This window comes from Taurulus bubalis (genome assembly GCF_910589615.1).
Source record: "Taurulus bubalis genome assembly, chromosome: 12".
NCBI lineage: Eukaryota > Metazoa > Chordata > Actinopteri > Perciformes > Cottidae > Taurulus > Taurulus bubalis.
Window position 1 is genome coordinate 11,129,415 of NC_136600.1, and position 16,979 is coordinate 11,146,393.

Sequence of the window (16,979 nt, forward strand, 5' to 3'; positions counted from 1 at the left end):
CGCATTGCATCACCAACGCTCAATCCTCTGATGGCAACAATAATCTAGATGACCTTGCTGAAGGTCATGGGATGGAAAGATCTTATTAGCGACAGTTTAAATAGTATAATAGAATTGCTGCAGCGACCCTGACAGTGGAAAGAGAAGCTTGTCCATCACACCATGTCAATCAAGTTTATCATTTAAATATAACTTAATGTATATAAATACAAATATTTTGTACATCCCAAAAAATTGCAACTTGAGTCTTTCTTCTTGCCTTGTTTGGTATCTCAACTGGGGCACCAATCAGACTTCTTCAGTCCCAATCAGATACCAGTGTTTAGATAAGGTGTATGCCTCACCGTGCTGAAGTGAATGGGATCATTCTTTGATCTGTATGGCAACAACAGGTTGACTTTTTGCATTACTTAACTTTGTAAAAAAGAGATAAAAAAACTGTTACATAGGTAACTCAATTGTTATTATTATAATGAATTAATAAAGCATACACCAGCAATTTGGTAAATAAATAAATAAAATGACCATAAACATAGTGTATATCGTAAAGAAACACATGCCCCATTGTCACCAATTGTCACCAATTCAAGTTCAAGATATCGGAGTCAGTTTTAGCGCAATATTAGTAACGCTATCTGTCCATCCCTAATATCAACTGAATGTCATGAGCTTTGGGGTCATGGCCTGAAAGGATGGATCGCAAACAAGTAGTTTGGGTGACGTGGAATTAAAAGTACCATTATAAGTATCACTTAGATAACCGGGCATCACCTTCCTCTCTAATATTTTCTGCTGTCATGAGATTTTTCACTGAAGTCCCAGTAGTTTCGGAGAGTAGAGTCACCAAACTAATTACATTTTCCCACCATTCTTCCGTTTCGTAAAATTGTCACCATCATAACTTTCTCCACCTGACGAGGCTTAAATCCCACTGGACACATTTTGTTGAGGTCAGGAGTATTTAGTTGACTTTTTGCGACCTTTTTCTTTCTTTTTTTACGTGTCGGAAAATCAGTGCAGTGGATGCTGCTATGGGGGAAGAGCCCGTTGGAAATAATTGCCCTGCTCTGGCACTTCAGTTGCTGTTACAGATACGTTGGGGAGCTCAGACATCCTGAAGGAGCTCGAGAGGAGTAGAAATGCTGCTCCCTTACTTTAAAAAGGGGTCAGCTGAGATGGTTCAGGCATCTGATTAGGATACTTCCTGGACGCCTCCCTCTGGAGGTACTCCAGACATTACCAAGCGGGAGGAGGCCTCTAGATGGCCACTAGAGGGATTAAATATCCCATCTGGCCTGGAAACGCCTCATGAGCTCCCTAGAAGGTGGAGAAGCACGGATGGGTTACTTTGCTTTGTTGCCTCTGCAGCCAGGATGGATGGAGTATCTGCAAAGCATTGGAACAATGCTGAGCTTCGTGGTGATAGTCTGTGTAGTTGTGAGAGTCAGTGCTCAAAGTGGGTATCCAGTGCCGACACTTCATTTTACTTGTTCGTGTACCAGTGACTTTTCCTTGCGTTGTAATTTATAAACACAGATTTCCTCTCTACAATAATCAGTGAAAATTAAAAAAGTGTGCCGTCATAACGTTTTTATTTGTGAACAAATGTAATTCATGAAACATATTTTTTCAAGAATATGTTTTTGTCTGAATCTCCTTGATCTAAACAGTATGATTTTACAGGGCAAACATTTCCAGAATATTTAAATGTTCAATGTGAGGTTGTGCTCTGTGTAAATAATACAATTATTATCTAAAAATAGCAAAATATATCTTTAAGCTTTTAGGGTGTTATTTATAGTAACAGGAGGGGTCCAAAACTATGTGAAATTGCATTTATAGTTTTTAAATAATAAGGAGCCCCAAGCCCAATATCGCCTAGAATCCTTTTATTCACTAAAGAAATTCTGACTGTAATAACAATTTTTGATAGCGGCCGATGCACATGCCAACAGGAACAATGAATACGTGTTATATTGGCACTTGTTTTTTTTCCACTTCAAGCCCTGATGAGAAGTAGATTCATAGGCTGGTCTGTTTTGGCTGTTTGTTGTATTTGTGTTGCTGATTCAGAGCAGGTCGGCCTGCTGTGTAAACATAGCCAACACCCCAGTGAAATGAGTGTGGAGCCTGACCAATACATTGACGTCCTGCTTTAGGGAAGTACCCTCTCAAATATCATCATCACCGTCATTTAGTCTCTACTTTGTTGCTCTCCAAACCCTGCCAAAAACATTCAAAAGCCTCCTACAGCTTTCTGCCTCATTTCAATGCAGACGTCCTATTGTTTTTGTACATTTCCTTACCACCTGCTTCTGCCCATTATTTTAAAGATTTTATGAAAGTGCAGTGAATTTCACAGTTGGAGTCAGTCAACTGTAAGAGGAGAGTATTACAACAAAATATAAATGTGCCTATAAGCCCATTTCAAAGGTTAATGGATGAAAAGAAGAGAAAAAACACAGTGCAGACATTTACATACATTGAAAACCACCAGAAGCTTTCTGCTTCTTCTTGTGTAAAGGGTGTACTTTCTTTCACCAAAAGGTTACAACAGAAAACATACCTGCTGCTCCAAAACTCTGATGTTTGCTTTTTTAACCTTTGCCAGAAGTGAAGCATTTTTTTGCGGCACTGATCGTCGACACCTCCTCTGGGATAAATAAGACCCATATATGATGGCTCACAAAAATAGCGTGACATAATTCACTATTGATTTGCTCTCCTGGCTGGCTGATCTTCATTTTGTGACAACGGAGTGCGGAGAACTCAAGAGGCATTGGCATCGATCAGGTGGTGCTCCCAGGGCAAAATTTAATTTTCGTATATGTGGCAGCAAGTCCTCTGTATTCCATACACTGACGTGTGGTGTTGTTTTATGAGTCATATATATTGATCGACTGCAGTCTTCATGCCTAAAAATATCAGACATTTCACTAAGATCACAGCAGCTATTTGTGTAACATAGCATTGACGGAATAACAGTGAATTTAAAGGTCAGCTTATCTTGCAGAGCCGTCGCTTTCAATAATACAGATTGTGTTTTTTTGGATAAATTATCATCTGAGTAACTCATCATTAATATACTTTGCCATTAGAAAATATAGTCTATTTGTAGGCCTAGGTATTGTTTAAAAAAATGTAGCTGCCAGTATCAATACCAGTAGCCTCAGAGTGATACTGATACCATCAGAGTACTTCATTCGTTACCCATTATGTGAATGGTCTCAAGACCCGACCCACGGTGGGTGATTAGCTGCAAGCAGAACCAGACAAACAAACTGTCTTTTGTTCTAGATGTGGGTACAAAAAGGACCAATTGCCAGTATTGCTTGACTGGAGAAGTTTTGATACTTGGTTACACTTTCTAATGCACTGGGTAGCCCAGTCCAACACTCATGGGATGCTTTTCCATATTGATTTATCACAAAATAAATTAAGTCACTTTCTGGTGAGTGTAAATATTCACTTACGCTTAAAATCTCCTAGTATGAGATTCAGAACCTGGAAAATGACCAAGAATTGTGGGAGCTGCGAACAGAAAATGTATTTAGATAAATAAATGCACAAAACTTTAGATTTTTGTCAGTCTAAATCTTTATGAACCCCACATTGTGAAATGTTTACAGTTAAAATTCAAAATTTCCACAATATTTTGTTGTGGTTGCTTTTCTCCGAGAGCCTTTCTGCTTGTTGTGGACACATCTAATCTCTGGGGTTTGAGACTGGCAGCAATTAAACTCTGTTCCCTGTTAAACGTATTTTCCGTTGTGTTCTGTGTTTCTATATTTGGTCATGCTTTCTAACTCTCTATCATTTTCTAAATGCTGCACAGGTGCTGTCAAATTGGTGAAGATGTTTTCTTCATTTGCTTGCATTTTTTGTAGTTGCAAGGCAACTGAATGTGGTTTTTGCAGCGTCCTAAACTAAAATGTTCACACACCAACATGTTAACAGAATATCTGTCTTTTAACCCAACTCTCACGTAATCCTAACAAAACGCATCTTGATACAGCACTTAGACTCAACTACGGAAATAATCTTGCTTTTAAGTCCACATCTCAAAGTCTTTAAAGGACACCTGTTGGTTGAACAATACATGAATACAACATATTTGCCCCCTAAATGATGAATGTAACCATTTAATTTAAAATAAATGATCTATTTCCTCGCTGCAGATGCCGTTCCTGGATCACTGCCCCTACCGCTATCCCCTGTGCTCAGAGCGGCACTACCCTTGGCCTCCTTGGCGACCCTCAGGATGCCAACGCTGGCACCTGTGGCCTCGCCGATAGTCCAGAGCACCCCGGAAGCCACTGCCCCGGAGACTACCTCAGCAGCTGGAGGGGACTCGACTCTCAGCTCGCCCTCAGAACCAGACCTGGACCCTGAGGGCGAACCGGAGGTTGAGGCTGAGGCGGAGGCAGAGATGGAGACGGATGCGGAAACAGAGGAGGAGAAAGCTAAACGTCTTCTGTATTGCTCGCTGTGCAAAGTGGCGGTCAACTCTGCATCGCAGCTGGATGCTCACAACACCGGTAAGAGACTTCTGAGAGACAATTTTTGCAAATGTTATCAGTTGACCATTTGTAATAATTATGAGGTATTTGTACAGAAGACGAAATAGGTTTTCTAATTAAACAACGTGACTTCAGCATGACGACCAGTCAACTGAATATGCGTTATCAGTGTTTATCACAACCATTCCAATGCTTCAGGCAGGCCAAACTGCGTCTACCACGTTATGAAAGTTAACGTTGGGAATTGAAACAAAACAACTTTAGGTCACGGCAACCAAAACTACTTGGTTAGGTTTTGGAAAATATTGTGGTTTGGGTTCAAATAAGTAGGCATGTTACATATCTGACGTTACTTGGCATACAAAAGTACAGTAAAATAAATCAAAGTTGACTTTTAGTTCCACAAGGGACAGACACAGCGGTTTCCTGGGTGAAAGTCCTGTTTTTGACTGACCAATCCGTCACCACTGCCACTACACATGGTGTGTTGCTCTTTATACTACGTGTCCTGACTACCTCCTTTGCTCCCGTTTAAATGACTACGGCCACTAAAGGTCGACGTTGTCTTCTTAGATTCAGATTGGTGATCAAGACAATATGATAACAGCCTTTTGGATCTACTAGTAGGTGTCGCAGGCCCCTTCCAACCACATCTATGATGCTGATAACCTCTGATAACACCTGCATCCTATCGGCTGATAACAGAAGTCCCAAGGCCGGAATTGAACTCCGGTAGTGAGAGGCAGTTAAATAATCTATCAACAGGGGCATGGCAGACTCAGACACACTGACAGCTTCGCTTCATATTTAAGCACAGCAAGCCTTAACCCCAAAGCTACAGATAGCCGGGCAGTGAAAAGGTCCCACGTGAACTCATGTTGATTAAGCTTGTTCAACAGAGAGGATGGAACTCTTTCATAACCAGCTAGCTGAGCCATGTTGTTGGATGCATTTCCTCCAGTGTCTCAGCTTCATCCTTTTGGCTGGGATGATGGAAAGAGTCCAAAGATGAGTTTTGCAAAGACTTGGAACTGCTCATTTTGTTTAATATATATATTGAGAGGACAGCAACTTTGTCAAAAAAAAAGTGTTGTAAAAATGTAGTGAAAAAAAGTGTATTGAAAAAAAGCTAGCTCACCCCAAATAATATGTTCAACTTTACCAAACTAAAAGCAAAAAACAAAAACATTTAATGCCATAAAGTATTGGCCTAGGTTGATAAGACTTAAAAAATAACATATTATTATTATTTTTAGTGCTGCAGCTGTTGTTGGTTTGTTGTGCTGCTCCTTTTATCATCATTACCTAGAATTGCATTTCCTGAAGAACATGCATGTGAATGATGCCAACTGCGCTGCTGCGGTTTTAAGAGCGCACACTAACACAAGATGTATCAAACTGGACATAATATGGTGTTTACACATGAAAGCCCAGTCACTTAAGGATTGACCTAAACATCAATGTTAACACTGCCCTGCAGGGACATCCTAAAAAAGATAGAGATTTGTGGGACCCATGACATTTGAGTTTAACAATGAGTTTAACAGGGTTCTCCACTTTGATCTGAGACGATCTTTACAAGTTGATCCTTTTACACTGACCTTCACATTACCCACACCAGAGAAAAGATAACAGCCGTGAACCTCTGATCTCACCTTTCCCTTCAGGCTGCATCTATTGGTTGAAGGTAATGTACTGGCTGCTTCCTGTTTGAACCTGCAGGTACAAAGCACAAGACGATGCTCGAGGCCAGGACCGGCGTGGGCTCCATCAAGTCTTTCCCCCGGCCGGGAGTCAAAAGCAAACTGCCTACAGCCGTCAAATCAACGACGGGCCTGCAGAACAAAACGTTCTTCTGTGAGACGTGTGATGTGCATGTCAACTCAGAGACTCAGCTAAAACAGGTGAGAGGGACAGAGGACAACTTTGACAACTCTGAAATGCTCCAAACGCTAACGAACTTTCACTTTCCTGCAGACTGCAGCTTTAAAAAATAAATCTAAGCAACAGAGAAAGTAAGTGAAGGAAAGACTTGGAAACATATTTGACTGGATTATAATCTAAAAAACTACAAACTACAAGTTCACGACATTGTACTGCATCTTACCAGATACAAACGTCATATTTTACTACATTAAATCATTATGCCACAGAACACATATGTCTTTTTATGTTTATTTTGCCTTTGAAGAAATGCGTATTTGCAATTTTGCCATCAAATTAGATGAGAGGATTGACACCAATCTCTGTCACCTCTAAATTAATTGTGTCTGGAAGGAGAGAAACAGTTATGGTATAAGCAATAAACTGAACAGGGGTGTATTTTAGAGTAGAGACATAGAACAGATGAGTGAAATTTGTATATAAAAAAACTAATTAAAAAAGTATATATTTGTCGTAAAAAAGAAATAACTGAACTCGGTGGATTTTCTTTGGGCATTGTATGTGGAATGTCGAAAGACAGTTTAATAAATAGGTTTTGTAGCCTCATATTACACATGTAGAAATGCACAATGACACGTGGTTCATTTAACATAACATAACATACAAACTGTAATGTAACAACAAAATGTCACAGTGTAGTGTAAAAATGTAATGAAACAACCGCAAACGAGCATTCTTAATAATGTAAGAAAGAAACCATGTAAACTTTGACTTTGGTTTCACACAGGACACGAATAGTTGTCTCCTGGGTGAAAGTCCTGTGTTTGTTTGACCCATCCTGCCCTGAGTGGACTTTCTCGTGTGTCATACTCATATTATTATTATACCACATGCTTTCAATAACGGTCACTTGCTCTGCACATCCTCCTTGTGCTACGTCGCAGAATGCAAAAACATCAATGTTCAGTGTATTTGGGGTTTGCAGAAACGTACAATGCCAAAAAGAAAATGCTGCCGACTAGGCTAAAGGGACAATTGACAAGAACATGGAAACTGTATTTTGTATTTCACTCTAGCTCATTCTTTTTCTTTTGATGCACTTAGTTTTCCTACTGCATAGCCTCAATGTGTCATCAAGCACCCAATTTACTGCGTGCACGATTCTGAAAGTTTCTAGTCCTTTGCTGTTCGTCTGCGGAAAACCTTCTCATTTAGACTCACTTGCTTCTGTGTCGGATTTCACTTGTTTTGTTGGATTTAACAGGAAAATATTCTGGATAGAAAGATACACTGCCTGCTGCGCTGCTGTCAGAGCAAAGTGTTTCCAGTCTCTTGATAACGCATAAACAAAGCCAAGAAATTAGGTTTCTGCTGCAGAAGTGACGCTTACCAAGTTCCTGCTAATCCCTCACCTCAAATAAAGCAAAGGGGTTCTAGTTCACATGAAGTTAAGGAAATGAGGCTAGAGAGCTCACAATAATCTGATCTCTGGGATATTTTCCTCAGGCTTGGCAGGAATGTGTATTTTAGCTGCTTTCAGGCACCCTACACATCGTCTTCTCTTGTAGCTGCTGATCATTCTGTCACTGGAGGAGTGGGGGGGGATTTCATCCACCATACTTGAAACCCACTCGGTTTTGTCTGAGCTAACCTTGAGATTTCTCCCTGAGAAGAGACAGGCTTTGTATGAATTTTTCATGCTGGGGCTTTTTCATGCAGGGGTGTTTTAGAGTAACTCTAAAACACCCCTGCATGAAAAAACACCAGCGATTCTCTGTGAAAAGGATCCGGTGCTGCAAATTTCAGTTACAGCTTGAAACCAGAGGAAAAAAAGTGTGATTGTTAAATCCACTGCAAGGACTGTTGAACATCTGATAGAGACTATGACTCAGACTGAAGGCGCAGGTAGAAAATCCACGCCCCGCCACTGTCGTGTACCCACACTGAATTTTTCATTGGCGGGAGATTACAGAGGATTTCGGTCTATTTCATTCCAGATTCTTCTATTTTCTTTGTTTATTCAGAGCCATTGGTCTCTGGTCTTTTATTTAAAAATTTGGCAAATGCTTTCTGCATTGTACTTCACCATGGGTGTCTCCAGTCGCAATAAAGCTTGAATACTCTCCGCCTCGAGAGCGGAGGTGTATTTCAGTGCTGCCCTTTCCTTCTCTGTTGGTCCAGTTCCCACCTCAACGCATGATAAGCTATCTACCCTGAAATGGCTTCCAGCCTGAGGCTGAGGTAACAGGCAGCTCTGTCATAAAAGATAATGACAATTTTCACACTTTTTTTGATGGAATATCCAGAGAAAGTTGCGGTATCTAAAAAAAAAAAGGTACTGTGTCAGCAGATGGCCATGAAACTGGTCAAAGTTTCCTGTTAACCAGCTAATTTGTCTGACAAGCGATCTATAAATCAGACGGTCGGATCGCTGTGGATGTTTATGATCCCCTGGAGATGGATCGTAGGGTTTTGGTGACCTCCACTGATCTTTTCTCGAGCCCCAATGTCAGGCCACTTGCACAGAAGAGATGTCAAAAGATGCTTCCCACAGGATGAACCATTGATATTAATGACCTCAAGGCCTTTCCTGTAGCTCAGGGAGACTCAACAAAACCAATAAACTCATTTGTTCTATACCTTTTAGCTAAATTAACTTGGCACAAGGATGGAGACTAGTTTCTACGATTTGAGGACATTCAAGGATCGTTACATTCAAGGAACACTTTCGGCCCTAACTCAATCATGCATCTGCTCATTATGACAATTTCCCCACAAAGGTCTAACAAGATAAAATGATGAAGCGATGAAGTGATGACATTTCAGACTGACGTGGATGTCATTTGCGTCTTGATTGGTTTGTGGAGGCATACGGCTGCGAGTCGGTAATTCTAATTTATATTGTGTCTCTTGCACCTTATTTACATTAAAAGGGTACAAAATAATCCCATTTTGAAGCAATTAATTTTCATTGTAAATTAGAAAATGGTTGGTGGGCCACCTGCATCGCTGCAGTTGTCCACAAACAAACTGCGCAGTACAGTTCGCCGCGATCCACAATCTGGCTATATAGCCAAAAAGAGTGGGTTGTGAAACATAAAAGGAAATGTGGTTATATGTTTCAATGATTACAACAGTTTTGATGTTGCTCCAAGGCCGTTTTTGCTGATTGATCTGTTTGTTCACTGCTGGTGAAGAAGTGCACGGTTCAAGTTGTTTTCTTTTTCCTCGTTGTGGCTTCAGTGATTGCAAACCGGAGAGCTGTGGCTTTTTTTCTTATTTTTAATTTTAGCAATCATAAGAGCAGGAAGCCTTTCTCCTTCTCCTTCCCCACTTTCCGTGGTGATCCTTTACAACCTTTGGCCTGTGGATTTTATCCATGTACATAAGATCACAGGTACACAAAAATAATAATTAATCCTTTCTATTCTGTTTATATATGTTTTTGATAATATTTTAAGGCAAAGGAGAAAACCTTTGTATATTTAACCACAGTAGAAGGACATGCTGAAACCATATTATCTGCCACATTTAAAAACACATATTTGTCTCCTTTTCAGCATATCAGCAGCCGGCGTCATAAAGACCGAGCAGCAGGTAAACCAGCCAAACCTAAATACAGCCCCTACAGCAAACCGCAGAAAGGCCCGACCAAGCAGCCGGTGAGTCACCGCACGTCTCAGCCATCTTGAGTGTTGATCACAACCATCACAGTGACTGCAGTATCAAGCCATGAGAAGCTGTTATTAGTAAATAAATATCATTCTGTCTTGCCGCCAAAAATGGATGCAGACATTTTGCAGCTTATTGTTTCTTTTCTTTTTTTTTAATCGGCAAAAAAAAGCTCTCCACACCTCTTTTCAAAGTGTCTTCAATCCGCCTGATGGCGCCCAATTCAATGAAATGCCAACTTTCATAAGCGGATCACATGTTACCTGGCTTTTTATTACTGGCAGCGAACAGCGGGATTTAATTTGATACTTTATTGACAAAAATGCAGCGTATATATAGGCTCCTCTGAGTCAGCGCGCCGGAGGTGGAATGCAGACCGGGGTCGAACACCATTTATAAGGAATTGTAAATGTCAGTTTTGACTTATTGGGAGTAGCTCAACGTGTGTTCTTCTGCATTAGCGCCGGGCACGTTTACAAACCGCAAAATACGAGAAGTGGACTGAAAAGAACTTTCAGAATACTTTCCTGACGCTGATTGCTTAACTTTCTGGTCCTCGCTGCTCTTTGTGGCAAACCCCCCTCGGCATTACCGCGCTCCAGGCGGGTTTGTTTCTTTTTGGAGTGCTACATGACGCAGATGCATGAAGGAGCCATGTGGATTCAATGTAGGGAAGATAAAGGAGCGTCTGACTTTCCACCCTACAGAAGCTCTCAGAAGACGGCATTAATCACACCCACTGTTTACCGAGACAAAGCGCGGGTGGTTGCCAGTGTGGGGGAAATGACTTTTTCTGAAACCCATCATTGACTGAGTTAACGGAGAGGAGCTTCTTTGATGAGCGGAGAGTAAAGAATGCCTCCCATAGGGTTACGATGCCTGAGTCAGTGATTGATAACCCATGACAACCGCTGCCGTCCCGGTGCTCTGAGACCGTAGATTTTCCATTACTGATACAGAAGATTAAGCCAGATAACTTTGGCGACCTTTTCACCCTATTAGGTTGTTTTTTGGAGGTTGGGGGTCTGTCGTATTCGCTCTTTTTTATTCTCCCTCGATAAAAAACACATACCTCCAAACTATCTCAATTCTTCAGTTTATATTATCCAGAAAAAAGGGACTTTGGCTTCGGAATAAACAAATCACCACTGCAAACACACATTAAAGACGTCTGGATTCAGCTTCTTTAATTGGCTCTTGTCTAAATTGCAGCGACATCGTTAAGTGATTAAACGCTGCTTCCTATGTGAGCTGTGGCGTCTCACAGTCAGCTGCAACACTTCGCAATCAGCAGCTGATTTCTGGCACCTGTGATCTCCTTTGATCAGACAGAGAGGGACACCACCACGTTCATATGTTGATCCAGGGGTGTAAAAGCGAACAGTCCCGAACAAAACAGATAAACTGCATTGATAAAGAAGAGCAGACTAAAGTAAAAGTTTTTGTTGGGGAGGGGGTGTCATACGCTGCACAGACTGTAAAGCAATCTGAGGCAAATCTATTATTTGAGATTTGGGGCGATAATATTGAAATTGACTCGAAAATGTGTGTTTTTTTAAAGAGTGCAATGTGACAATATGTCAATATAATTAACTAACTGGCAAATTATTTGGCACAGAAAATGTGTCGCTATCGAATGAGCTGTCAGATTTGCGATCCTTTTTTTATCTGTTTTTTATTTAGCTCTTATCTATAACATGTTTAGAAGACATGTAATATGATCAGATATAGGCTTCTTTTGTTAAATAATATAAAAAGGGCTTTGTTTGTATTTCATGCAGTGAGTCTTTTGGTATCTGTAGTGTTGAAAGTACCGTACATCTCTAGCATTGTGTTTTGTTTCTCCACCCTGTGAATATACAGAGTTACTGACTGTCTTTTGACTCCCCCAGATAACGTTGTCCCTGTGTAAGGAGCGCCAGTGTCCGCCTCTCACCACGCAGATCCTACCCGCTCACCTGGCGGCAGTGGCAGCAGCCGCCGCCCTCGGCAACGCATTCGGGCACCGTACTAACCACCACACAGCCAACCACGGCCCCACCCCTGCCCTCTTCCAGGCACAGACCCTCCCCCATGCACTGCTCCGCCCGGCCCCCGGGCCTGTCAGGACCTCCCACCCACAAATCCTATTTTCCCCTTATTGACCCATTTGACCCGGGGCGGTTCTGCGGCGCCCCTCCCCCTCCGTCATGGGACCAAACCGTGTGCTTCATCCAGACCAGGCCCAGGAGTCGTGTCAGCATCTGCACTCCTCCTATGCATCCGAGAAAACACCTTCTCACCGCTCTCCTCACATGGATTATCCCACGTTTAAGGCAACACTTAACTGCATCTTCTCATGGTGGATTTATTTCTCCGGTCCCACCGAAAACTACAACATACATGTTTCCTGTGCCATCCTGCAGCCCACGGCTTGTAGCCGGACCCCGGACCTGGACCTACATTGTACCGCAATAATATAGAAGAAGACTAACCCCCGTGAACTATGCAGTGTCATTATTTCATGATGCGTGGCACAGTTTGAGCTCAACTACAGTAGGGATGTGCTTTTTGTAAAGATACAGCGTGGCACTAAGATCATTGCTTTAGTGGAGGATTTCTGTCACTCGTTATTTAAAAGGCTGTTACTGATCTTAAAAGCGAGCAAGGCCCTCCTCTGTTCACGTATGCACTTTAAGCCCCTCCTCTGTTGATGTCTACATTAGCTGGCTAGACCGTGTTAGATTGTTAGAGTACGTGTCGTGACGTGTGGTCTTTTTGTATCCGTTCTTGCAAATCTGTATGTGTGTGCAAGCGTGTGCTTCTGCATGTGTGCTTGAGTGTATGTATTTGGATGTGTGTGTGTGTGTGTGTGTGTGTGTGTGTGTGTGTGTGTGTGTGTGTGTGTGTGTGTGTGTGTGTGTGTGTGTGTGAGCTTCCTATCCACCATAGGCCATCCTAGTTGATACCCAGCACACATCGTCACTGATCATGTCTCGGGCCAGAGGGACCACAAAGGCTTGTGTATATTAACTGTCAAGTGTGTAAAAGGTGAACAATTTCAAATAAAAAGAGTCCTAATTTGTTAATGATGATGTTTAGCTCAGTAGTTCAGTTCATACACACAGTTTTATAGCTACACTTACCACAACGTTGTGTTTCTCAGAGGACTTCATTCAAATCCAGAATACAGCATTCAAATTCCCGACACAACTCCATTTCCACCGCTAACATAATATGCTTCTTTGTATCACAGCGTGTGCTCGTCATACGCAAACTAATCTATAATCCTGATGTGAATTTTAAATTATTTACTGCATCATATCGTTCATAACCAGAACGAGCCAGCAGAGCAGATGTGTCTACAAACGATGTTAAATGTATTACAATTGGGTATAATATTCACGCTAGGTTACTGAATGACAGATGACCTATTGGAATAATAATGCAGCACATTGTTCTCCAGCAGCGGCTGATAAGGCAACTGTAGTGCTTCACTTCGCTTTACGTCAAAGGTTAATTGTACTTTTCTCACCGTTAGGAAACCCCATAAAAATACATCAATGTGTTAGTACATCTCTCAATACTTTAGGATTCATGCTAATATTGTAATAGTACAGTTTATATTAAATGGAATGAAGGTGCTTTAAAAAGAAGATTCTAGATAACTAAAACCATACTAAAGGCACAAGGTGGCACAATAGGCTCAGACCGTTCGACAAAGGTACATTTTGAGTAACTTATTGAACATATTCAGATTGGTGTGAAGGTCCCTTCACATTACCCTTTTAATTATTAGTAAACAATGACAACATATGTAAGTATGTGTGTCACGCTATGGCTTATTAGCAAGTGGACCTACGTTTTAGTGGTCAGATATCTTCACGTATTTGGTGGAGAAACCTTGCGTGTGACGTTACACCGGTGAGAAAGTACGTTATCTACAGAACGTCAAACCCGTCAAACACCATGACGCAGACTCTGACGTTTGAGGATATACAGTTTTAAAATGGATGCAACCAACAGGAGCATTTTTGGATCAGTTCAGTGGTCATCAACCTGTTAATAGCTTCTGTGTATAGATGCTGCCAGTGCTTCAGTGTAACAAGGGACCATGTTAACTGGTGACTCAGCTAAATGCGTCATGGTTACTCAGAGTGAAGGCAGCTGCTGAAAAGACGAACAGAACATGTAGGTGTCCTTCTAAAAGCAATCAATCAATTTAAAATAGACTCATCTGTGTTTATTATCTACGCCGATCATTGACATAAATTACGACAAGCAACCACAAACACTGAAAGGCACCGGGTAACGCGGCTCCTTGTTAAACCGAAACTGTTTAAATTCTGAAGAACTTGACTGCTGTTGGAATATCGGCTCTGACAACTAAACACCCAACAAAGAGACATTTTGATGCTGTGAACCGTTTTAATTCAGCGTCAAAAGCTCGCTAACTTGGCTTTTTCTAAAATGCCTCTTCCGCTGCCCCAGCGTTTTAAATCAATTCCTCAAAGAGCTAGGCACTGTCATTTTTAGTTAACGTTACTTAAACAGTTATAAATTGTTGGGACTATTTCCAGCCAAGAATTATTACACATTTGGGGCTCTATTGAGTATTTATAGCAGAAGGATAGTGGGATTGACACAAAATAAACCACAATGTGTGTGTTTATGGTAATGAAGGAACAACCACTGCAACAGGGTGACTCATTTGGGTTTTTAATATATTTTTTTGGGACAAAAAAAAACTTTGCAATATTTGTTGACACAGACAATACTTGTTAGAAGGATAAATTCCTTTTTTGGTTTTGAACTTCTCATGGTCTATGTTGACAATAACCTTTACCCTCATCCTTCAATGCTCCGGATCTGTGGAATTTGTTTTTGGCACGAATACATAATAACATTCCACGTATCAGCAATGTCATACTTAGACAGACGTCAGTATAGTTGGTTTGAGTATTTTCTTCTGTACAATAAGTTGAGCAGTTCTTCTCCAGACTTCTCTTTTGTCCTGTAAGTACAGTCTTAGAGACAGCGTCGATACATTCAGCACAAACAGCGCATCTAAAGCTGATTGATGTAACCACGATGGAAAAAAGATTCTGCAGCTATTAACCTGTTGCAAATGTGACTAATATGCAGTATACCGTGGTAATTACACGCTGGGGATGAATAAAAGATGTTCATGTGGCAGACAAACATCATCCCATATATGAGCAACAACAAAAAGTCACAGACATACATGCACACGCCATAAATACATCCATGATGTCTAACATCTTAAAGCCCACATGGCTTTTTCCCATCCAGGGAATAACATCACTGACAAAAACAGGTCTGACTGCCCTAACGCTGACATCTTTTGGAAGGACCCCAGTTCACCACACCACCATAACTCATACGGTACATATTAAACTCTGTGTTCAGTCTGTGAACTTTTCCATGAACCCTTAAGCTTGTTCATCCATCCTTCGTTTGTAGGACATCTACCCCCCGAACTCCCCGAGGCATCAAAGATGGCCGTGCAGCCAGATGGGGGAGCCTCTTTCCCATGCTCGCTCTCCAAAACCAATACAGCATCTCTGGCCCCATCTCGCTTCCATTTAATCTCACTGGAGCAATGATCACAAACATCTGTAAGTGGGACGCGGAGCCTCTCTATCTGCTGTTCAGGAGAGCTTTTAGCAGAAAAACACTGCCTGACTCCTTCACCGTCAGCGGGGAGAATGCTGTGAACAGCTGGACGTCCAACCAAGCGAGCAGTGGAATATAGATTACGTGCGACTCGGAGAGGAGAAAGTCTTCGTTCTCGGCTCCAGTTTGATGACAAGACTAATACTGAAAGACTTAAAGAGTGAACCAAAGCTGAAGCCAGTTTCAAGACAATGAATACAATAATGACGAAAAACACAAAGTGTGCTTGTAAAAAAGCAATAACAAATAGTGAGTGAATATGTGTACCTTGAAACTAAAATATATAATACAAATAGTATTTAACATATTCATGATCATCAGGCTACGGTGCAACAGTTGATATCATGTTTAATGAATAATTCACATATAATTTAGCATTTATTTATTTCCTGATGAGCATTCATTAATTTCCTAATGAATGCCAAGCAATGTAAAAGTAATACAATTTAAATGACTCAAAACTGATAAAGTGATGATAAAGAACTTATTTTTTTGTTATTTTAGAATTGGTCCAATCAACAGATTCTTAGAAGGTTGAGCAAAGTTTTAGCAAGAAGAATCAGAAGCGGGTGAGTCTGCGATAAACCAAAAGTGTTCACTTTAAGCTTTCTGCGTAATGTTTTGTATAATTGTTCACTAACGGCAGTTGTTTTACACTAGTTACGTTACGCTGTTACATTTTTATATTATTATTTTAACAAAACATGATCTAAGTGGGGATTACATTTCACCCAGATACAACAGATACGTTTTTCTGATTGGCTATTCGTGTCGCCCATTTCTTTTTATTGATTGGCAGGGGATTCGGAGGAGACGTGCTTGATTCCTCCATGGTGAGGGCAGCGCGACCAGGTCATGTTTGCGCGCTGCGGCACATTAAATAGCCTAGAGTTTTTTTTCAGCGTGAGAAATACGATGTGTGGCAGGAGGGCGTGACTTAAGACCGAAATGCGTGACAGTCACACTCAATGCGTGACACTTGAGAGCCCTGCATTTGTGATTTGCAAAAATTTGCAATGCTAACTTCTGGCGACTTGGGTTGTATTAAACAAATAAAGGAACAATTGTGACTATAATTTAAAATATAAAATCATAATTTTGTCTTTTTTTATTCTAAACAAGAAGGCCCAGATGCATTGCTGGGGAAGATGATTTTGGAGAAATAGAGAATCATATATTTAATCTAAAAACAGTAAATATTTAAATTTACTGACTCCAAAAATAAGT

At 41.0% G+C, this 16,979-nt stretch overlaps 1 protein-coding gene across 1 annotated transcript in view; it reads left to right on the top strand.

The window, feature by feature from the left end:
* The window catches only part of znf385d (zinc finger protein 385D), a gene marked incomplete at both ends in the record, with an annotated part of 76,720 nt that extends 64,500 nt beyond the window's left edge, over positions 1–12,220 (top strand). The window contains 4 exons of the mRNA XM_079227675.1: positions 4,179–4,538; positions 6,243–6,424; positions 9,965–10,066; positions 11,969–12,220. Coding sequence (XP_079083801.1) covers positions 4,179–4,538; positions 6,243–6,424; positions 9,965–10,066; positions 11,969–12,220 — 896 coding nt within the window. The remainder of the gene's footprint in view (positions 1–4,178; positions 4,539–6,242; positions 6,425–9,964; positions 10,067–11,968) is intronic.
* Between the last annotated feature and the right edge of the window lie 4,759 nt (positions 12,221–16,979).